General features: G+C 44.6%; 1 protein-coding gene across 1 annotated transcript in view; it reads right to left on the bottom strand.

Moving 5' to 3' along the window:
- The window catches only part of ABCD3 (ATP binding cassette subfamily D member 3), a 58,673-nt gene extending 34,842 nt beyond the window's left edge, over positions 1–23,831 (bottom strand). Inside the window, exons 1-5 of the mRNA XM_069737675.1 lie at positions 23,652–23,831; positions 5,310–5,346; positions 4,297–4,395; positions 4,116–4,204; positions 2,742–2,811 (exon numbers count right to left, since the gene is read on the bottom strand). Of these exons, the coding sequence (XP_069593776.1) occupies positions 2,742–2,811; positions 4,116–4,204; positions 4,297–4,395; positions 5,310–5,346; positions 23,652–23,755 (399 nt within the window). The 5' untranslated portion in view covers positions 23,756–23,831. The remainder of the gene's footprint in view (positions 1–2,741; positions 2,812–4,115; positions 4,205–4,296; positions 4,396–5,309; positions 5,347–23,651) is intronic.
- Between the last annotated feature and the right edge of the window lie 477 nt (positions 23,832–24,308).

The raw sequence follows: 24,308 nt of genomic DNA, 5'->3' as shown, positions 1-24,308 counted from the left end.
ACGTCACGCCAGGAAGACGCCAGGAAGACACCAGGAAGACACATGTCACGCCAGGAAGACGCCAGGAAGACACGTCACGCCAGGAAGACGCCAGGAAGACACCAGGAAGACACATGTCACGCCAGGAAGACGCCAGGAAGACACATGTCATGCCAGGAAGACACCAGGAAGATGCCAGTCACGCCAGGAAGATGCCAGTCACGCCAGGAAGATGCCAGTCACGCCAGGAAGATGCCAGGAAAACACTCGTTATTTCAGGGGACCGGGAGGAGAGAAGGCACTGGGGACTGGCCTTCTTGACTAGTCTCCAGTTATACTTGGTCTCCAGCAACTTCTAAAGTATGTTTTTCTCTGAAATGCCGTAGTGTTTCAGAGTCTAACATAAATGGCTCGAATCATACATGTATCAGCGATCAGGTCCCTTTACGCTGGGATTTCTTCCTATACACAACCCTTTAGTATCTGCGAGTTGATCTCTGACTACACAATTACTGGCAGTGATATTAGTGTAAGTTAAAGGGTTATTCCAGCTCTCTCTTTTGTGTCAGGAGGTGAGCGGTGCCAGTGACGCTACATCTGACACGTGTGCAATCTGCAGATATCGCTTATCTGCCCCATTCAAAAATAGGAAAAGTGCACGATATCTGCCGCGCTCCGATACAGAAGTGAACAAAACCAGAATAAAATTTGTAACCCCTTTCTGACCTCGGACGGGATAGTACGTCCGAGGTCAGATCCCCCGCTTTGATGCAGGGCTCCGTCGGTGAGCCCGCATCAAAGCCGGGACATGTCAGCTGTTTTGAACAGCTGACATGTGCCCGCAATAGCGGCGGGTGAAATCGCGATCCACCTGCTGCTATTAACTAGTTAAATGCCGCTGTCAAACGCTGACAGCGAACTATAACCGGCGAATCCGGCCGGAAATGATCGCATCGACTACCCCTGTCACATAATCGGGGGTCAGCGATGCATCAGAATGGTAACCATAGAGGTCCTTGAGACCTCTATGGTTACTGATGCCGGCCTGCTGTGAGCGCCACCCTGTGGTCAGCGCTCATAGCAAGCCTGTTATTAAGCTACATAGCAGTGATCTGATGATCGGTGCTATGTAGCTGAGCCGATCGAGTTGTGCCAGCTTCTAGCCTCCCATGGAGGCTATTGAAGCATGGCAAAAGTTTAAAAAAAAAAAAAAAAAGTTAAAAATTTTTTTGAAAAAAATTAAAAAAAAATAGAAAAGTTTAAATCAACCCCCTTTCACCTCATTCAAAATAAATCAATAAAAAAAAAAAAAATCAAACCAACACATATTTGGTATCGCCGCGTTCAGAATTACCCGATCTATCAATTAAAAAAAAGGATTAACCTGATCGCTCAACGGCGTGGCGAGAAAAAAAAATGTGAAACGCCAGAATTACGTTTTTTTGGTCGCCGCAACATTGCATTAAAATGCAATAAAGGGTGATCAAAAGAACGTATCTGCACCAAAATGGTATCATTAAAATGACAGCTCAGCGCGCAAAAAATAAGCCCTCAACCGACCCCAGATCATGAAAAATGGAGACGCTACAGGTATTGGAAAATTGCACAATTTTTTTTTTTTTAGCAAAGTTTGGAATTGTTTTTCACCACTTAGATAAAAGAGAACCTAGACATGTTTGGTGTCTATGAAATTGTAATGACCTGGAGAATCATAATGGCAGGTCAGTTTTAGCATTAAGTGAACCTAGTAAAAAAGAGCCAAACAAAAAACAAGTGTGGGATTGCACTTTTTTTGCAATTTCACCGCACTTGGAATTTTTTTCCCGTTTTCTAGTACACGACATGCTAAAACCAATGATGTCATTCAAAAGTACAACTTGTTTTGCAAAAAATAAGCCCTCACATGGCCATATTGACGGAAAAATAAAAAAAGTTATGGCTTTGGGAAGGAGGGGAGCGAAAAATGAACACGGAAAAACGGAAAATCCCAAGGTCATGAAGGGGTTAAAGCAGGCACGAGGATTTCCAAAAGTCGCATCCTAGGCGCCATGTACAAATTTAACGCCTCGTAACCCGGAGATCTGTTATAAACCTATAGGGACATTTATCACAATCCTAACTGCCGGGGGTTTGACAGGTGGGACCCTCAGAATGATAGGACCACACGGCGGTTCGATGAGGTCCTAAAAAGTTTGGACTTTTACTAAAATTATAGAACCATTGCTCACTTGTTAAATCAGCCACCTCAATCTTCTTTAGCGATGACGTCCCATCTACCCACATGACCACAGCAGCCAATCAGTAGCCTCAGTGACGAAAGGCGTGAGATAACCGAGGCCAGTAATTGGCTGCAGCAGTCACGTGTGCAGAGGGGAGGTCACCGCTGTGGCACACTATGCAAAGACTGGGTGCATTGCATTGGCGCTGCTGCAGTGGGCGATATAACAGGTTATTTAATAAGTGACTTTATGCCATTCCTTCCTTCTGGACACTATTTTAATGATCTTCCAAAACTCATTTAAGTGATGTGGACACTTCAGTGCTTTACTCAGATGGATGCACCTCACCAGGAATGGAGCTGCGCTGCAGGTGTCTGCGTGACAAAAGGCTAAGATCTCAAGGTGTCCAAGACATCAGATCCCAGTTGATCATAAAGCTGTGACATATCTCTAGGACATGGCGTCACATTAGAAAATGGGAACAAACTTTACAAATCAAATTTTTGTGCAATAAAATCAATACTAAAGTAAAAACAGACTTACGGCAGGCATGGCGGCGATAAAGTTGAGAAGATATTTCTTAAAATCTTTTGTGCTGCGACCAATGATTGCACTAGAAACCATCACATGCACAGTGTTAATAACATAAAGATCACAAAGAAACAATAGCAAGAGCTCTACAGTCATATAATTGGGACAAATGTAGCATTTACCATGTTACGATCGTTACAAGAGGACGTATCACTGTCCCATATGGATCATAGCATGTGGCATACTTCATTGCTTAGTGAAGTTTACAAGAGATTTTTGGCTCCACTTCATCCCATTTCTGACCATTTTGGAGGAGACGGGAGAACTTGGTGTGAAGACACTAAAAGTCGCACAATTTTTGAGCGAATGCAAGATGTTCAAAAATTACGCAACTTTTCAAAGCAATTTACTCCAGAGGTCTGGTGAAATTGCTTTGATGAATCGCGACCATAGTGTCTACAGGCAGCAAAGCCACTTTTGCGTAAGGCGGTTTTACTACATGAGACTTAAGCACCGGGCTCAAAAAAAAAAAGAAAAAACACATACTGTTAAAATGTTACAAAAACACCTGTGTCGATTGAGCTTTGAAACTATATATTCCGCAATTATTTTATTAGACGTGTTAATATTTAATAATCGGAAAAGCGATGAATCTTTAAAAAACACAATTGTTTTTCGACACTTCGCATGCTGCGCAGTTTTGCAGCAGGCCACAAAGCGTTTGCCATGCTCTCAATGCCGGGGTATTTCCACAAAGTGTTACCAGTGGAACTGCAGCTATATACTCCAAGAAGTACTTCTTGAAAACGTCTCTATTCCTGCTAATGATTCCGCTGCAACAAAAGCAACAGAAATATTTCACAGGTCGGGAGAGAAAACGCCGTCAGAAGATGATCTATTGTGTAAATCGGGTTTATAACCATTTTAAATCTCGAACTTAAAAAAAAAATTAGTACAATAATTATTGGTAGCTGTAATATTAAAACATATACCGTAGGTGTTAGATTTCCTTTAAGAGGTAAAAAAACAAACAAAACAAAATAGATATATACAATTCGTGACCTAAGGGGTTATTTCCAGCATTTATTGATATAATCAAAAGGATAGGGGTTATCTTGTGTATGTGACCACTGTGACCCCAATGATCCCAAGAGGAGGGCTCTGAAAAGCCCCAAACAAATCAAGAGTTGCCCGCACAAGCATGCCACGTATTTATTCATGATTTATGGGAGATAAGCGGCTGATCGGCGGCAGCGCTGGGTGTCGCACCATACCAATCTGATATTAATGACATATCCAATGGGTTGGCATCAAGTAGACAACCCCATTGACAGCCTCCTGAAAAAGACCATGAAACTATGGAGAATAATGTTGGTTCAGTAATACCTTTCAATAAAAGTTCCATTCTGAATCATCCAGATGTCACAGTAGGTGCGTGCGACCAGCATAATCGCGATCAGCGTCAGATATCCACCCTGTAAAAAAACAACAAAAAAACAACACAAATTTAGTAATAAGAAACAATGGTGAAAAACACAAAATGGAAGACGAAACATCAAATGCTCACTTCTTTAGAGAAAGTTTTGGGAACCAATATTCTCAAGATGCGGCCAATCCTGGCAAAGAAGGCCCGGTCCACCACGGCTTTTTCTTTTTTTCCATCTTTCTGTAAAAACAGGAGATTGTACATTGAAAAACCAATCAAAGAAGCAATGAAGGTCAAGCGGTCACATAGTTCACGAATACTAAAGATGAGCAGACTCATATAGTTTTCCGAGAAAAGGGTCAGTACTCATTTACTGAGGCATATGGCAGCTAACATTTATTTTGTGTGTTCATGTGAAGATCACCGTCAATCACTAAGAGCGGCCGCTGGATCAATAAGCCAAGAGGGGGAGTAGGCCGATCCCAACAGGACACTATAGCGAAGACCACCCAAAAGGGCATTGAAAAGAGGCCTCTTAGAGGAGTGGGCACCACCAGTATGGGCAATATACTGTAAGCTGTACCTCAAAACCTGTCATAAGAAATCAAAATCTCTTGAACAAGTGGTCTTTAAGTTTCCGTGTATATCAATCTACTCCTCCTGATCCAAAACATGGCTCCACGGACAGTAAGGGAAGTTCAATGTGACAGGTTCTTGTTACCTCTTAAAAGATGACGTTTTTAGACCCAGTTTCCTCCATTAAAACCACCATTGGCAGAGCTAGCTACCAGGGGCACAGGAGCGCCATCCAACGGAGAAGGTTAAACGGTCAGGACCAAATCCTGGCCAGTTTTAGTCATAATGATCACTTGGGTACAAATGTTATGCCTAGGTGGTCACAGTGGCATGAATGGGTCCTGTGCTTAGTGCAGGGGCCACACAAGCAACATTTGCTGCAAATGGCCCCTAGGGGTTTAAATACCTCAAAAGATATTGTTTTTTTTGCCCCACACATGTCTGTGCGGAGTCAAGGGTCAACTATTTGGTGTTGCTATTGCTGATCATGTACTGCAGATTTTGTCCCCCCTCCAGGCCTCAATGACAGGTGACAAGTCTTAACTTTGGGCGGCAACAAGTCAGACGGCAGACGTTACCTCGTTGTTCTGGACTGGTGTTCTTCCACTTCTCTTCCTACACAAGAATAAGCAAAGATTAGTTACATAGATTGGAAAAAAGGCCTAGGTCCATGAAGTTCAACTTTCTCCACCAATAAATTACACATTCACGTCTTTCCTCTCCTGTGGTCGGTCTCTTTGTGACTCGCAACTCAGTGTCGTAAGTTTGTTGCTTTACCATTAATACAAGAGCGCTGGGCACGTCAGTGATGCCAACATGCAATTCATCAGCAGGTGTCAATCAGCATGACACTGGCAGAAACGCCCTGCTGACAGAAAAGCAGAAAAAAAAAAGCACCTCTGTTGACGTGGCGTCATCGTAAGACGCAGAACCGCTGGCAGAAGTATTCGGTGCTTGCATACATCTTGGCGGACAGCGCGCCGCTGCACTCTATGTATATACTGCAGCCACTACTTGCGCCTGTTCACATTTGCTTCCCTTTGTTAGGATGTGCCGTGTGCTGTCAGTTTAGTTTTGTTTCAGACGCATTAGGTAACGCTTTAGAGTAGTGGGAGAAATGCCGCATAAATGCCACAAACAGGTCAAAAAAGAAAAAAAAAAAAACAAAGAAAGGTGGCGAGTCGGGTGCGTTCTAGGAAACACGGTAATCACCTCCAGGGCAAGTTCTTTCACCTAGTTTCACACCGACATGTCGCAGAACCTTTGGCCTCCTCTGAACACACCCGTCATGGAGCAAAGTTTATCTAACATGACGAAGATTGTAGAGGAACTGCGGCCGCGTCCAACCCTAGTGCAGCCTCCAAACCAACACAATGGATACACCGCCATTTCATTAAAAGGAGCTGTCACCGGGGGGGGGGGTCTAAAGTGGACGGCGTCTGCTCTTATTTTACTTCCACTGCTCCCCTGAGTGAGCCTTTTGTCTGATTAGAGGTTCAACGACATTTGGGTTTTGGGTGTTAATATCTATAGTTCTTACTAAATGATAATCCTGAGCCACGGACTCCCAGATAATCCTAAATATAAGAGCAAAAACGACCACTTTTGTCATGGTGACAGGTCCCCTTTAACTTCATGTAATACATCATAGTGTTTTTTTCTTCTGCCTATAGTCATCGTACAGTGACATTCTCCCCTACAAGCAATCATTTTTAGCAACATCATTTAAAGGGATACAACAGAGAAAAAAAATGGAGTTCAAGTCCATATATAAATATCTTTTATTTCTCAAAAAGTAACAACCATAACAAAAAACATACAAAAATGACGTTAACAATTAAACCTTGTATAAACAATAAACCTATAAACAGGGCACCAGAGGTAAAGAGCTCCGCCATAATAAATATAGTAACCCAAAACAAAAATGGACACAATGAGCTAAAATATAACAATTTTATTGAAAAAACCATATATATAAATTTAACAAATGTAGAGAATAAAAACCAAATAACAAGATGCAAAAATGAGATAAAAGAGGCGACACTAGTACCACACACGGCACAAATGATATATAAATAGAGCAAAAAGAATATTGTTGCAAACAAATATCTTGATACAAAAACTACCAATACCAAACAGCCTTCAGTAAAGACCATATACAATGCATAATGCAGATAGTGAAGGTCAAGCTGATAAGTTAAGTATGCAAATATATGGCAGAAAAAGTGATCAGTGTATGATATAAGTGCTCACATAATGCGTACTAATACAGGGCGATAAACACTATGAAATGCGGAGAATAAATTAGGATAAAGTGCCTAGTGCAGATATATATATATATATACACTGAGAAGTAACCAATACCATCAGTGGAGAGCTCAGTATATATTGAAAGTGACAAAGTGTACTATATGGCATAAATAAGCCAAGACCGAAGGTATGGGTAAAGATAAGTCATCTAGGGAGAATCCCATATAATTGAATAGGACCTAAGGTCAGCCACCAGAGTATATGAAAAATGAAAAATGCATACATAGAGCTCCCTCTCCCGCACACGGCTACAGGTCGGTACTCTATGTATGCATTTTTCATTTTTCATATACTCTGGTGGCTGACCTTAGGTCCTATTCAATTATATGGGATTCTCCCTAGATGACTTATCTTTACCCATACCTTCGGTCTTGGCTTATTTATGCCATATAGTACACTTTGTCACTTTCAATATATACTGAGCTCTCCACTGATGGTATTGGTTACTTCTCAGTGTACATATATATATATATCTGCACTAGGCACTTTATCCTAATTTATTCTCCGCATTTCATAGTGTTTATCGCCCTGTATTAGTACGCATTATGTGAGCACTTATATCATACACTGATCACTTTTTCTGCCATATATTTGCATACTTAACTTATCAGCTTGACCTTCACTATCTGCATTATGCATTGTATATGGTCTTTACTGAAGGCTGTTTGGTATTGGTAGTTTTTGTATCAAGATATTTGTTTGCAACAATATTCTTTTTGCTCTATTTATATATCATTTGTGCCGTGTGTGGTACTAGTGTCGCCTCTTTTATCTCATTTTTGCATCTTGTTATTTGGTTTTTATTCTCTACATTTGTTAAATTTATATATATGGTTTTTTCAATAAAATTGTTATATTTTAGCTCATTGTGTCCATTTTTGTTTTGGGTTACTTGTATAAACAAGTACAAGAGAGGGTGAATGGTAGCAAAAGATGGAAAACAGACACCTTGTGGGGAATCCTAATGCCTAGTTATTAACTTTTAAAGTGCATAGTGCCATAAAGTTGAAGAGCCAAGGACCAGGTAGTATGAGGCTCCCCCATAGAACTATCTAGCTGATATCAGTAGTATCTAGCCCTGCGCACAGGCTAAGTGACCCAAGTCAGGTTAATAAACAACAAGCCAGATAGAGGGGACCGCCGTAAATAAGTCAAAATAGTCCTTACCCAAATAAGAGGCAACTAGGGTAACCCACGCGGTGGCCCCAACGCGCGTTTTGCGTCAGCTTCGTCAGGGGGCGATGTTGCTACGTCTCCAGAATGTGCCTTATATAGTACTAAACTCTAATTACCCCCACTCCACCTGATGCGGCGCATGTCGCTGTTCGCCCGACCGGAAATTGCATCGCCGGCATTCTGGAGACGTAGCAACATCGCCCCCTGACTAAGCTGACGCGAAACGCGCGTTGGGGCCACCGCGTGGGTTACCCTAGTTGCCTCTTATTTGGGTAAGGATTATTTTGACTTATTTACGGCGGTCCCCTCTATCTGGCTTGTTGTTTATTAACCTGACTTGGGTCACTTAGCCTGTGCGCAGGGCTAGATACTACTGATATCAGCTAGATAGTTCTATGGGGGAGCCTCATACTACCTGCGCACTGCAGTACTTTGCTCTGCCCTCAACAGGGCAGACAGTACGCCGGAGCCGCAGCGGGAAGACAAGAAGAGGACGTCATCGTAAGAAGATGGGAGGCCCCGGACCGGACCTCGATGCCCATCAGATCGGACCACCCCTGGGTGAGTATAATCTAACCTCTTTTTCTCCTCTTTCAGGATACATCGGGGACTTATCTACAGCATTCCAGAATACTGTAGATAAGCCCCTGATGCTGGTGGGCTTAGCTCATCTTCGATTTTGGGGGTGACAGGTTCCCTTTAAATGATAGCCAAAAAAGATCAAATATGAAGATATTCTATCAAAAACCCCCACCATGCTCAGACCCCAAGTGGGGGAGCTACCCAGGGAGAGTCTTAATTCCTGTTGTCACAGCGGACACTCCTCAAATAGCATACAACAGAGAAAAAAATGGAGTTCAAGTCCATATATAAATATCTTTTATTTCACAAAAAGTAACAACCATAACAAAAAACATACAAAAATGACGTTCACAATTAAACCTTGTATAAACAAGTACAAGAGAGGGTGAATGGTAGCAAAAGATGGAAAACAGACACCTTGTGGGGAATCCTAATGCCTAGTTATTAACTTTTAAAGTGCATAGTGCCATAAAGTTTCGCGTCAGCTTAGTCAGGGGGCGATGTTGCTACGTCTCCAGAATGCCGGCGATGCAATTTCCGGTCGGGCGAACAGCGACATGCGCCGCATCAGGTGGAGTGGGGGTAATTAGAGTTTAGTACTATATAAGGCACATTCTGGAGACGTAGCAACATCGCCCCCTGACGAAGCTGACGCAAAACGCGCGTTGGGGCCACCGCGTGGGTTACCCTAGTTGCCTCTTATTTGGGTAAGGACTATTTTGACTTATTTACGGCGGTCCCCTCTATCTGGCTTGTTGTTTATTAACCTGACTTGGGTCACTTAGCCTGTGCGCAGGGCTAGATACTACTGATATCAGCTAGATAGTTCTATGGGGGAGCCTCATACTACCTGGTCCTTGGCTCTTCAACTTTATGGCACTATGCACTTTAAAAGTTAATAACTAGGCATTAGGATTCCCCACAAGGTGTCTGTTTTCCATCTTTTGCTACCATTCACCCTCTCTTGTACTTGTTTATACAAGGTTTAATTGTGAACGTCATTTTTGTATGTTTTTTGTTATGGTTGTTACTTTTTGTGAAATAAAAGATATTTATATATGGACTTGAACTCCATTTTTTTCTCTGTTGTATGCTATTTGAGGAGTGTCCGCTGTGACAACAGGAATTAAGACTCTCCCTGGGTAGCTCCCCCACTTGGGGTCTGAGCATGGTGGGGGTTTTTGATAGAATATCTTCATATTTGATCTTTTTTGGCTATCATTTAAAGGGAACCTGTCACCCCCAAAATCGAAGATGAGCTAAGCCCACCAGCATCAGGGGCTTATCTACAGTATTCTGGAATGCTGTAGATAAGTCCCCGATGTATCCTGAAAGAGGAGAAAAAGAGGTTAGATTATACTCACCCAGGGGTGGTCCGATCTGATGGGCATCGAGGTCCGGTCCGGGGCCTCCCATCTTCTTACGATGACGTCCTCTTCTTGTCTTCCCGCTGCGGCTCCGGCGTACTGTCTGCCCTGTTGAGGGCAGAGCAAAGTACTGCAGTGCGCAGGTGCCGGGAAAGGTCAGAGAGGCCCAGCACCTGCGCACTGCAGTACTTTGCTCTGCCCTCAACAGGACAGACAAAGTACGCCTGCGCCAGAGTATGAAGACAAGAAGAGGACGTCTTCCTATGAAGATGGGAGGCCCCGGACCGTGACGCCCATCGGATCAGACCACCCCTGGGTGAGTATAATCTATCCTCTTTTTATCATCTTTCAGGATACATCGGGGGCTTATCTACAGCATTGCAGAATGCTGTAGATAAGCCCCTGATGCTGGTGGGCTTAGCTCACCTTCCATTTTGGAGGGTGACAGGTTGCCTTTAATGCAGTGCTGGACAGAATCATCACACAGTGCTGTCTTGAGCATGCTGTCTTATCTGCCATGCACATGGTCACATTACAGCTCAGTTTGTATGGAGCCATAATTGGGCTCAAATTCGAGTGCACTGGGCCTCGCCTGTCCCTCCAAATTCAGATGAAAGTTTTTTTTTGTCGTTGTTGCATTCTGTGCCTGGCCTTCTCTATCACATGCTCTATGTACACAGCTTGTGATGGCCCCCGCAGCGTTATGCCCCGGGCACTGGTTCTCTGCAAACAGTTCTGCCATGTGAATAATGCATTAGGGTCTCGACACTGAAGAGCGGTTGGTCACAAGTGACTTTCTTTCCCTGATTAACAAGGTTTTCCCACAAAGGAAATGTATCATCTATCCACAGGATAAATGTCTGCTCCCTCGGACCCCCATTAGAATGGGAGTGCTGAGCCCCCTGTTCATTCGGTGGTGGTCCGAAAAATCAGACGGTTATACAAAATAAACAGGGTCTTTGCAGGGTCAGAAACAGACACATCTGAGCTTTCAAATCAGCAGATCTGTGCGTCCAGGCGCTAATGATTTATCGCTAAGGTTATAATCAGAAATGTAACCCTGCATTATTAGGTGTGGCATGGAAACACAGGTTTACTGTAGATGAACAACTTCCAAAGTAAGCTCCAAAATGTACGTCATCACTCCAGGAACGGGGGATCAATGTCCAGAGAACGACCTATATACTGTAAGTGATATGTACCGCTTACTATGGAGAACACCAGCTTGGAGAAGTCGCGGTGTTCTCAAACCAATGAAATTGCAAAGTAAATGAAGAGGTGAGTGACGTGCTATTATGAGGGCAGGAAACCAGGCAATCACTAGATACCACAAAGGGTTACAGCCAGCCCACGTTACCGAGCCAAGTGTGATGCCGCACCTTACATGATTCACATATAATCTCATGCTTTATACGCTTACATGGAATGATCTACAGAACAAGTACAACATGTACATCACCCATCACATGGGAGAGAAGTGTCTGCTGGAGGGTATGTGCGACACCGCACCACTCATTGTCTATGGGACTGTCTATTGTGCCATCATCAGTCCCATAAACAATGAATGGGGCATTACAATATGTGCAACACTGCACCATTCATTGTCTATGGGACTGAGAGTGCACCATCATCACCATCAGTCCCATAAACAATGAATGGAGCATTACAATATGTGCGACACCGCACCATTCATTGTCTATGGGACAGATAACAGAGCGCACTATCATCATCAGTCCCATAAACAATGAACGGAGCATTAGAATATGTGTAACGCCGCACCATTCATAATCTATGGGACTGATAACAGTACAGAGCACCATCATCATCAGTCCCATAAACAATAAATGGAGCATTACAATATGTGCGGCTGTCACTCCAAGATCCTTGTTCTCATTATCTATGGGACCTCCAGAGATCAGGCGCCTAATAGTGATGAGTGAATATACTCGGTACTTGAGATTTCCCGAGCATGCTCGGTGTCCTCCGAGTATTTGTAAGTACTCGGAGATTTAGTTTTCATCGCCGCTGCTGGATGATTTATATCTGTTAGCCAGCATAAGTACATGTGGGGGTTGCCTGGTTGATAGGGAATCCCCACATGTACTTATGCTAACAGATGTAAATCATTCAGCTGCGGCAAGAAAAACTAAATCTCCGAACACAAAAAAAAAAATACTCGGAGGGCCCCCGAGCGTGCTCGAGAAATCTCGAGTAACGAGTATATTCGCTCATCACTAGCTCCTATCATGTAAACAGAACCTAGGATAAAAGCAAAATAAGCAAATACCCTGCAGTAAGTAAATAGTAACCGTACATATAAATAACATTGGGGACTTAGATAACACGGTTTTAATCTAAAAAGAGTAAACATCACTCCCCCGCGACAAGGTACACCGAATCAGGAGGGTCATCACTAACGCTGGGAGTTCACCTTGCTACATGCCAGCAGGCATCAAAATATCAGGTGGCAGATCAGGGGCATGGCTGCGGCTGGGCATATTGTCTATATAGCGCCTGACAGGCAGGTCTGGGTCCTGCTCATTCCCGGTCTATTTTGAGGCCTTCATCACTTAAAAAACGCCAAGATCAAACACACTGTATGTAGACATGTTCAATATTTATCCAGAGACTGTTAGGCTTCTTTCACACTAGCGTCGGAATCTCCCCGTCGCAATGCGTCGGGGAGAGATGCCGACGCTAGCGTTTGCTGCATTGCACAATGGGTGCAGCGGATGCATTTTTCCGGCGCATCCGCTGCCCCATTGTAAGGTGCGGGGAGGTGGGGGCGGTCCGTCGGGAGAAAAAAAAACGTTACATGTAGGGTTTTTTTCTCCCGACGGTCCGCCAAAGCACGACGCATCCGTCTTGCGACGGATGCGAAGTGTGCCAATCCGTCGCAAATGCGTTGTCAACAGAAGTCTATGGGGAAAAAACGCATCCTGCAAGCACTTTTGCAGGATGCGTTTTTTCTGCAAAACGACGCATTGTCACGCATTGTGACGGATTTAAAAAAAACGCTAGTGTGAAAGTACCCTAAGGGTTCTGTAATCACTATGTGACTGCAGACCGCCAAATCGTGACAGTCTGCAGTGTGCACATGGTCACAATTCCCAGTGTGAGGCCGCATGATCGCATGTATGCCATTAGCATTTCCAGTGTTTATAACAGAAAAATTCCAAAAGTGTCAGATAATAGTTTTAGCCTCATTTCCATGCTACCATTTAAAGCAGCAGATCGGGATCACGATATTATTGATCAGAAAGTTAAAGAAAAATATATAGAAATAATGTTACAGTTTAATCTATTCTTAATTGCAGAATATTTCTTTTTTATTCTCCAATAAAGTAATAAACCTAGTAAACTGTCCTGTGTGTATTGCACCTGTCATCCGGGCAGACTGCAGGTAAAAGCCCTGAATGATTAATGCAGAGTGCAGGGTGACATAACACTGACATAAGCTACCAATGAATCATCGATAACAGGCAGAGGTCAAGGATTTATCTCCAGTTCCTTCCTAAGGAATACACTTGCTTAAATGTCAGATTTATATTTGGTGACCCTTTAAAAATATATTGGGATAATAGCATAAATAACCATCCCCCTTGGAAACTGGAACATTCCATTAAAGTGTCATTTTCCCTACAAATCCCTTTAAATCTTAGAAATCGGTGTAAAGGTAATAGGATTAAGCTTGGCTGAAATATGCGATACGAGGTTTTGCAGACTAGCTTTGCATCACTGCTGATCCAAGCGATTGGCTGCAGCGGTCCTGTACGCTGTCGTCGTGAGATCAATGCCTGTAAACAGGAAGCAGCGGCGGAGAGGCAGTGCTAACCAAGGGAGCTAAAATATTTATAAAAGGAACAGCCACAGTGACAGCATACGTCAGTGCCATCCATAGTGTGATGTAAATAAACCCTATGACCGTCATCTCACCTTTATACACACTATGGCGGTACAGAATCTTTACGAACGCTCGTGCGGTTGTAACCTTTGCCTTACTGAGGCCATGCCGCAGCCTCCGTCACGCCTAGTTAGCAATATAAGGCGACCTCAGCACATTGAACCGTCTCCGATAAAAAGGTCTTGATAACGTCTTGTCCCCGGTTGTGAAATGAAGTCAGTAATAGGAGACTCCTACGGTGACCGTCACCTCCTCGCCGTGCGGTTTACATCACTGGTTTCGGACCAGTGACTCGGGGAGAGCTGTGTGGCACCCATATATTTTGAAAAAGAGAAGAAAAAAAAAAAGGAATTCTGCCATTGTATTGTATTTTAAACTTTCTTTTACAGCATTCACCAAACAGTATACATGACGTTATTCCGCAGGTGGATGGCAGCATTGTGGCAAAAAAAAAAAAAAGTTAGCCTACTTTACAACTTAGACATTTAAGGGGTTGTCCCACAAAAAAAGTACCCTTTAAAGATTAACTTCTCCTCCCATAAAATTTTTTATCCTATTAATATATTGCAGTCATCATTTTACGGTATATAGCACTATGTACTTCCAATTGCTCATTTTCTTTTCTACCCAGATAATTTTTCTCTTTTCCATTTGATCTATGATTAAATACTGACTAGCTGAATCCTTCTAAGCTCTATGTAGAAACAGGAGGGCTCTTCTCCCTGCATGTGCCATCACTGAAAATGTCCCTGGTAGGAGGGAGCAGCTGGGTCAGGTGCTGAAGAAGGGAATGCAGGGATAAAAAAAGACTACCTGTTTCTACATAGAGCAGAGAAAAAAGAATTAGCTGGGTAGAAAGGCAAAAAGAGCAATTGTAAGTACACAGTGCTGTATAACATGATCACTGCAATTTATTAAGATGATAAAAACTTTCATAGGAGGAGGAGTGCTTCTTTAATCAATAGCTCTTGGAATCATAATTTCTATAATTGGATATGTTCATCATTCTCAGCACAGGAACATTTTTTAATCTTACAAATGTGCCCCTGCTGTGTACTGTGTAATGGCTGTCCAACCATGCAGAGCTACTCCAGTTTATGGTCGTCACTACCACAGCTCTTAGGGAGATAGCAGAAGCGACTTGCGCTAAGTGACTATACAGACAAAAAAAGCAGGGAACTGCAGCTGCACTGATTTAACACATTCCCTGGCCTGTTACATCATAGGAGTGATTGCTTCTGCCGCATGATAGTCCTGTGAGCTCATCATAAATCAAGTCAGTAATCTAGAAGCTCCACCAGTTGCTGATGTTATATGTCACTGATTAGATTTATAATGAGTCCAAAAGACTGGTGATGCAGCAGAAAGTCACTCCTGTGATAAAACAGGCAGGGAAACGTGTAACCTCAAAGCAGAATACTCACTTATCATATGTGACTTATGCCATGTCCCTTAGCCAAGAGCTGTAGTATATGCCGACCATGAACTTGTGCAGCTGTGCATGGTCAGACACAGCCATTACACAGTACAGAGGGACACATTTATAAGATTCTCGGCACAGGAACATTCTTTTATAAACACATCCAAATGTGGAACTTATTATTCCAAGATCTATTAATTAAAATGTACTATATTCGTAGCACAACCTTTAATTCTTTAATAACAAAGTGTAAAAAAAAAAAGCCTTGAGGGGCTTTCCAAGATTGAAAAAAAAATCTGCTTCAATCACTTAGATGCAGCCACACCGGTACTCCCCACCATTCTCTAAAAAAGTAGTGATGTATAACTGCAGAACTAATAAGTCTACCACAAAAAAAAAAAAACGATCCCAACAAAGTTTATCACGAAAAGTTAAAAAAAATTACATAGTAGAATAAAAACATTATAGAATAATTTAGGTGGTAGTTATGTCAATGTACCCCAAGTTATTGGGGGTAACCTCTACCTGTAACCAAGTCCAATAAATCCTGAAATCTTCACAGGGAGAGGTTCTCGCGAGCAATGGTCGAGTCCTCAGATTTCACGTCTCCAAAAACACAATCGTAACTGTTCTTTTTCACACAGTGGATCCTACTTTTTGTAAATCAGCTTATTTCTTAAAAAGGACACGAACGACTAATTATCCACAATGCAAAATAAAAATCCACCAGCATGCTATGTAATCCAAAGGAAGAAAAAAAACTCTGATTTCACCTTTATCTATGAGTTTCCAGGTCATAAAAAATTATCTATTTTTTTTTATGATCGGCTTTAAGAAGTTTTCACACTATAGAACAATATTACACTGTTAGATATACCGCAATCTACACAAAAATACATCAAAGAAATGGAGTGAAATCCAACTTAGCAGAAAAATGCCATGATCTTGCTCAAAAAATAATTAAAATACTGTACATATATGAAAACAGTGAGGTATTTTAACCCCTTAGTGACCGAGCCAAATTTTTGAAATCTGACCAGTGTCACTTTATTTGGTAATAACTCTGCAACGCTTCAACAAATCCCAGTGATTTTGAGACTGTTTTTTCGTGACACATTATACTTTATGATAATGGTAAATTTAGTTCAACATTTTTTGTGTTTATTTATAAAAAATATCAAAAATTTGAGAAAAATGTTAAAAAATTAGCAATTTTCTAAATTTAAATGATTATCCCTTTAAACCAGATAGTCATACAACAGCAAACCATTAATAAATAACATTTCCCACATGTCTGCTTTACATCAGGACCATTTGTAAAATGTTATTTTATTTTGCTAACATTTTAGGAGGTTTAAAAATGTAGCAGCAATTTTTCATTTTTTCAAAGAAATTTACAAAATTTATTTTTTTAGGGACTTACCCATGTTTGAAGTGACTTTAGGGGTCCCATATATTGGGAAACCCACAAACGTGATACCATTTTAAAAACAGCACCCCTAAACATATTGAAAACTGCAGTCAGGTAGTTTATTAACCCTTCAGGTGCTTTACAGGAATTAATGCAAAGTGGTATGACAGAAATGAAAATGTGTATTTTTGCCACCTAAATGTTGCTAACTTCTAAACAGATTACTCCAGCCGTCAGACTCTAAGGCCACTATTTGGTCATGAATTGCCATGGCAAACATCAGGACAACAAAATCATGATCTGAGGGCACCAATTGGGACAAAGAAGAAGCCCCCACACTCTGTTAACCATTTATAATGATGTAGTCACTATTGACAGCAGCATCTAAGGGGTTAAACAGATTTAGATGGTGCAAATACTGATCGTGGCTGGTGCAGCAAGTTGTCAGCTATAGTGTACAGCCGACAGATGCTGGATTGTCATCTGTATGGGGAGGCTATTCTCTTATATCTCAGGTCAGTTAAAAGACGTATTGGCGGTCATTAAGGGGTTAAGGGATCAAGAAAGATCCCTAACTGCAATAGACAGAGACATAGAATGCAAAGAGAATTACAAATTGCACTAAACCTTGTTGTTTAATTTAAAAAAAAGCAATTGCCAAACTCGTTACATAATTATAATAACGTATGATAAATATCCAAGAGAAAATACAACTAGAACAAAAATCTATTATACCGCAGGCAGGGAGACGACAATAGCACGAAAGTCTCCGGCACCATCTATCGCGTTTCGCTTTAACTTCCTCAAGGGCCTTATGTATCCAGAGTTTTACAGCGCAAAAGCCAGCAGAATTATGAATTCAGCTCAGAATAACACCAGATGTAAATTGGCAGAATTACAAGACAAGTAGACTGTAACTACAAAGTTTCCCAGGCAGATGGAGTGACGCTGTATCCCACGACTGCTGTAGCCTTTACCATTTCAGAGAGAACATTGATGATCGCTATCTGAATAACCGGTGCTTGTCCAGTAGTGGACCATCTTTTAAACTACCTAAGCATATACCATAGTTTTCTTATGGAGGTATAGCCTCCACCTTGAGAGTGCACTTTTGGGCACCTTTGGCTCTTTGTGGTCCACAACTTGTGAACCTCCAGCTTTTGCAAAACTACAGCTTAGCAGGTGGTACAAAAGACGAAGTGAGGCTATGTGCACACGCTGCGGATTTTGCTGCGGATCCGCAGCGGTTTCCCATGCGTTTACTGTACCATGTTAACCTATGGGAAACAAAATCCGCAGTGCACATGCTGCGGAAAAAAACGTGCGGAAACGCAGCGGTTTATATTCCGCAGCATGTCAATTCTTTGTACGGATTCTGCTGCGGTTTTACACCTGCTCCAATAGAAAACTGCAGGTGTAAAGCCGCAGCGGAATCCACAGTAGAAACCGCGATAAATATACAGGAAAAACCGCAGCGGTTTTGCACTGCGGTTTTTCCAAATCCGCTGCGGCAGTCCTCCAGAATGCGTGTGCACATACCCAAACAGCTGGAAATGGCCCCTTCGCAGTTTTGCCTAATTTTAAAAACTAATCAAAAAAATAAAAAAAAGATCAATTAGGAAACCTACTGTATATACCAGCTTATGTTTATTTATGGAGACCTGATGCCTTTAAAACATAATAAAGTAGGGTTATTTTACCCACAAAAGTCTGCATCACCCCTGCCATACATGTATTCACGTTTAGGCTATGTGCCCATGTTGCAGAATGTATGCAGAATTTTCCTCATCAAAACCGGACTCCCTTGCCAAGAAATCTGCTTGCGTTTTTCTAGCGTGTTTTTTTTTGTGGTTTTATCGCGGGGTTTTTTTTTTCCGCAGTTTTCGTGCATTTTTTTCATGCAATTCTACTGCGGCAAAATTACAGATTTTCTGCAAAATTAATGAACATGCTGAGTTTTTTTGCGCAACGTGTTTACGCTGTGGTAAAAAACGCAGCAATTGCACAATTGCGGAATGCCATTAAAAATAATGGGATACTTTATGCAAGTGTTTTTTTTTTTTTTTTAAGTGTTTCCACAGCAGAAATATGCTGCAAAAATGCTTAAAAACCACTAAAAAAGTGCAACGTGGGCACATAGCCTCACTGTTTCACAATCCCACTGAAGCGTTATCACCATACTATTCCTGTGACTTCCTATTGGGGGCATTGGAGTTCTCGTCCTCTCTGAAGAGACAATTTGCACACAATTCCTGTTGCACCACATTGTTGTCAGCTGAGGAAACCGAAGAGAAGAGAGCCCATCATATACCGTCCACGTGGTCCCTATTGTGAGATTTCCAGCGCTCTGCAATATTTGCACATGTAATCCCATAATTACAGTCTATGGCAGCAAGCACAGAAACTGTGATCATGAGCTTGTATGAGCAGTTATGTCCTGAGGTTCCTAGGGAGGTCAGGAAATCTGCAGGATGAATGACACGCTGTGGACCTCACAACCGCAGCGCTGGGCAATATACACTGCAGATACACGGCACAGCTGGGGCAAGAGTATTATTAATACATGGGTCTGTAAAACAGCGGATCTTAAAGCAGCGGATCTTCCATCTAGAATATCTGCTGAATGTACCTTTAAGCTGCCGTTATGATCAGCGGATCCCCATGGGGGTCACTACCGGCAGGTGAAATATCATCATGACATCACTGGATGCAGTGGAAAAATCAGTGCCGGAGTGGCAGGGGTTAAGAACAGCTAACTTTTGTTATTTTCACATAAGGCAAATCTTTATCAGAAAAAAAAAAATTGCTCCTAAAAAGGAACAAAAACAATCAACGATAGAAAAGCCCTGCAGATACGGCAACATTCTCGGTAATGTGTGTGGATGTGGCTCAAGGCCATGCTTTAGTTCGGCTGCTGTTCCTGTTACTTAACTTTGATAAAACTTTTTTTTTTTTTTTTTTTTTAAATCTGTAGATTTTCCACTTCTCATTCAAGTCTATTAGGAAAAGTCAGATACATAGATTGTATATTTATCCCCATGAGAAATTGACATTTTTCGGAATTCAAGAACTCTCGCAGGTCAGATTCCGCAAATAAAAAAGGCCCAATGAGCAGAACTACATTCCATGCACAACGAAGACAAGGGGAAACCAGCAGCAAATACTCATGGTGAGAATACGGCCTTAGGCTGCCGTCACACTAGCAGTATTTGGTCAGGATTTTACATCAGTATTTGTAGCCAAAACCAGGAGTGGGTGATAAATGCAGAAGTGGTGCATATGTTTCTATTATACTTTTCCTCTATTTGTTCCACTCCTGGTTTTGGCTTACAAATACTGATGTAAAATACTGACCAGATACTGATAGTGTGACGGCAGCCTTATGGTGTGTGCACATGCTGCGTATCTGCTGTGGAGCTTCAGTGATAGTTTCTATGGCCAATATCCGCAGGATGATACCGCGCCGGATACACAAGTGTCATCTACACGCTGCAAACACTGTGCTGACACAGAGGCAGAAACGTGCCAACAGGGGCAATGTGCGGAGCGGATCACACCACACCTGGATATCACCGCAGAGATACAAAGGTTACAATAAAGAAGTCATCACAACTGCTTATCAGGGGACGAATCTCTCCAGCCGGTCCTATGTATACACAATACAGCCGCCACCGTGTATACCCGCTGTCAGCGCCGCCGCCGTGTATACCAGCTGTCAGTGCCGCCACAGTGTATACCCTCTCTCAGTGCCACCACCACCTACATACCCGCTATCAGTGCCACCACCCATATACCCACTGTCAGTGCCACCACCACCTATATACCCGCTGTCAGTGTCATCAACACCTATATACCCGCTGTCAGTGCCACCACCTATATACCCGCTGTCAGTGCCACCACCTATATACCCACTGTCAGTGCCACCACCTATATACCCACTGTCAGTGCCACCACCTATATACCCACTGTCAGCGCCACCACCTATATACCCCGTCAGTGCCACCACCTATATACCCGCTGTCAGTGCCACCACCTATATACCCGCTGTCAGTGCCACCACCACCTATATACCCGCTGTCAGTGCCACCACCACCTATATACCCACTGTCAGTGCCACCACCTACATACCCGCTGTCAGTGCCACCACCATCTATATACCCGCTGTCAGTGCCACCACCACCTATATACCCGCTGTCAGTGCCACCACCTATATACCCGCTGTCAGTGCCACCACCTATATACCCGCTGTCAGTGCCACCACCCATATACCCGCTGTCAGTGCCACCACCTATATACCCGCTGTCAGTGCCACCACCTATATACCCGCTGTCAGTGCCACCACCACCTATATACCCGCTGTCAGTGCCACCACCATCTATATACCCGCTGTCAGTGCCACCACCTATATACCCACTGTCAGTGCCACCACCTATACACCCCCTGTCAGTGCCACCACCTATATACCCGCTGTCAGTGCCACCACCTATATACCCACTGTCAGTGCCACCACCTATATACCCGCTGTCAGTGCCGCCACAGTGTATACCCTCTCTCAGTGCCACCACCACCTACATACCCGCTATCAGTGCCACCACCCATATACCCACTGTCAGTGCCACCACCACCTATATACCCGCTGTCAGTGTCATCAACACCTATATACCCGCTGTCAGTGCCACCACCTATATACCCACTGTCAGTGCCACCACCTATATACCCGCTGTCAGTGCCACCACCTATATACCCACTGTCAGTGCCACCACCTATATACCCCCTGTCAGTGCCACCACCTATATACCCGCTGTCAGTGCCACCACCTATATACCCACTGTCAGTGCCACCACCTATATACCCGCTGTCAGTGCCACCACCTATATACCCACTGTCAGTGCCACCACCTATATACCCCCTGTCAGTGCCACCACCTATATACCCGCTGTCAGTGCCACCACCTATATACCCACTGTCAGTGCCACCACCTATATACCCGCTGTCAGTGCCACCACCTATATACCCACTGTCAGTGCCACCACCTATATACCCCCTGTCAGTGCCACCACCACCTATATACCCTCTGTCAGCGCCACCACCTATATACCCGCTGTCAGTGCCACCACCTCCTATATACCCGCTGTCAGTGCCACCACCTATATACCCGCTGTCAGTGCCACCACCACCTCTATACTCGCTGTCAGTGCCACCACCTATATACCCGCTGTCAGTGCCACCACCACCTCTATACTCGCTGTCAGTGCCACCACCACCTATATACCCGCTGTCAGTGTCACCACCTATATACCCGCTGTCAGTGCCACCACCTCTATACCCGCTGTCAGTGCCACCACCTCTATACCCGCTGTCAGTGCCACCACCACCTCTATACCCACTGTCAGTGCCACCACCACCTCTATACCCACTGTCAGTGCCACCACCTATATACCCGCTGTCAGTGCCACCACCTCCTATATACCCGCTGTCAGTGCCACCACCACCTCTATACTCGCTGTCAGTGCCACCACCTATATACCCACTGTCAGTGCCACCACCTCTATACCCGCTGTCAGTGCCACCACCTCTATACCCGCTGTCAGTGCCACCACCTATATACCCGCTGTCAGTGCCACCACCACCTATATACCCGCTGTCAGTGCCACCACCTCTATACCCGCTGTCAGTGCCACCACCACCTATATACCCGCTGTCAGTGCCACCACCACCTATATACCCGCTGTCAGTGCCACCACCACCTATATACCCGCTGTCAGTGCCACCACCACCTATATACCCGCTGTCAGTGCCACCACCTATATACCTGCTGTCAGTGCCACCACCACCTCTATACCCGCTGTCAGTGCCACCTCCTATATACCCGCTGTCAGTGCCACCACCACCTATATACCTGCTGTCAGTGCCACCACCACCTATATACCCACTGTCAGTGCCACCACCTCTATACCCGCTGTCAGTGCCACCACCACTATACCCGCTGTCAGTGCCACCACCTATATACCCGCTGTCAGTGCCACCACCACCTATATACCCGCTGTCAGTGCCACCACCTATATACCCGCTGTCAGTGCCACCACCACCTATATACCCGCTGTCAGTGCCACCACCACCTATATACCCGCTGTCAGTGCCACCACCACCTATATACCCGCTGTCAGTGCCACCACCACCTATATACCCGCTGTCAGTGCCACCACCACCTCTATACCCGCTGTCAGTGCCACCACCACCTCTATACCCGCTGTCAGTGCCACCACCTCCTATATACCCGCTGTCAGTGCCACCACCACCTCCTATATACCCGCTGTCAGTGCCACCACCACCTCTATACCCGCTGTCAGTGCCACCACCTCTATACCCGCTGTCAGTGCCACCACCTCTATACCCGGCCGCAGGAGATATCAGCTCACCCTCCTCAGTCTGCCAGGTTCCTCCTCATAGTCCCCGGGTTGTCGGCCCTCTCCCCGTGCGGCAGGTGTGCGGTGACGGAGCACACTGGTCACCGACATTACACGGACGTTTCCGGGGCTTCTTACAAGTCAGGGGAACATACACTAATAGAGAAGGCGCATGAGGACTACAAGCCCCAGCAGTGCACGGGGAGAGCAGGACGTCCCAGCAATGCGGCGGAGGAGCAGCCGGGGGCTCCGGTGTGTCAATGACACGGGCAGGAGTCGGAGTCCTCGGCCTGCTCCGTGCCCGCAGCTGTCAGCCTCCCTCCCTCCGGCCCGCCGCTCTCACCCGTTCGCTCCCCGCCGCTTGCTCAGCAGGTACAGCAGGATCAGCGCAGCCCCGGCCGCGGACGAGTTGCGGACAGTCAGGTACTTGCTGTACACCGGCGCCATGGTCACTGTCAGAAGAGGAGGCGGGGCCGCCGGCAGAGGAGCTGCGGCATGCCGGGAACGCCGCGAGGCTCCACCCACAGTGTCATCACCTTGGTAACGGCGTCCTGCCCCGTGCAGCTCGGGCCTGTGCGGCCTCCTGTATTGTTGTCAGCTATAGCACTGCGGCCTGCGCCACTTGTGGGACTACAGGTCTCAGCCAGCCAGGAGGACCCGGCTATAAGTGCTGCTGATGCTGAAGTGCCGGGTCTGGAGCTGCTGGGGCCGAGCCTCCTGTTGTTAGAGGGAAGGAGATTGGAGAGGGAGCGGGCCGTACCCTGGGTGAGGGGCGTAGGGCGGGAACTGAGGGGGTCTTCCCGCCAGAGCACTAAGCAGGGGAGGGCAGAGTGAGGCTATGTGTGCGGCGCCCCAGGGTCCTGGTCGTCACAGTAGCATTGCTTTCCTCACGGGGAGAGTGATGTTATGCCTGGAAGCGATGAACCACCGTACACACAACATGTTCACACTCCAGGCCACAAGGGGGAGCTTGTCATCCTATTTACTAGGTGACTCCCCT

Source organism: Ranitomeya imitator, chromosome 8 (assembly GCF_032444005.1).
Source record: "Ranitomeya imitator isolate aRanImi1 chromosome 8, aRanImi1.pri, whole genome shotgun sequence".
NCBI classification, from domain to species: Eukaryota; Metazoa; Chordata; class Amphibia; order Anura; family Dendrobatidae; genus Ranitomeya; species Ranitomeya imitator.
This window is presented reverse-complemented; position numbering and strand designations above follow the sequence as displayed.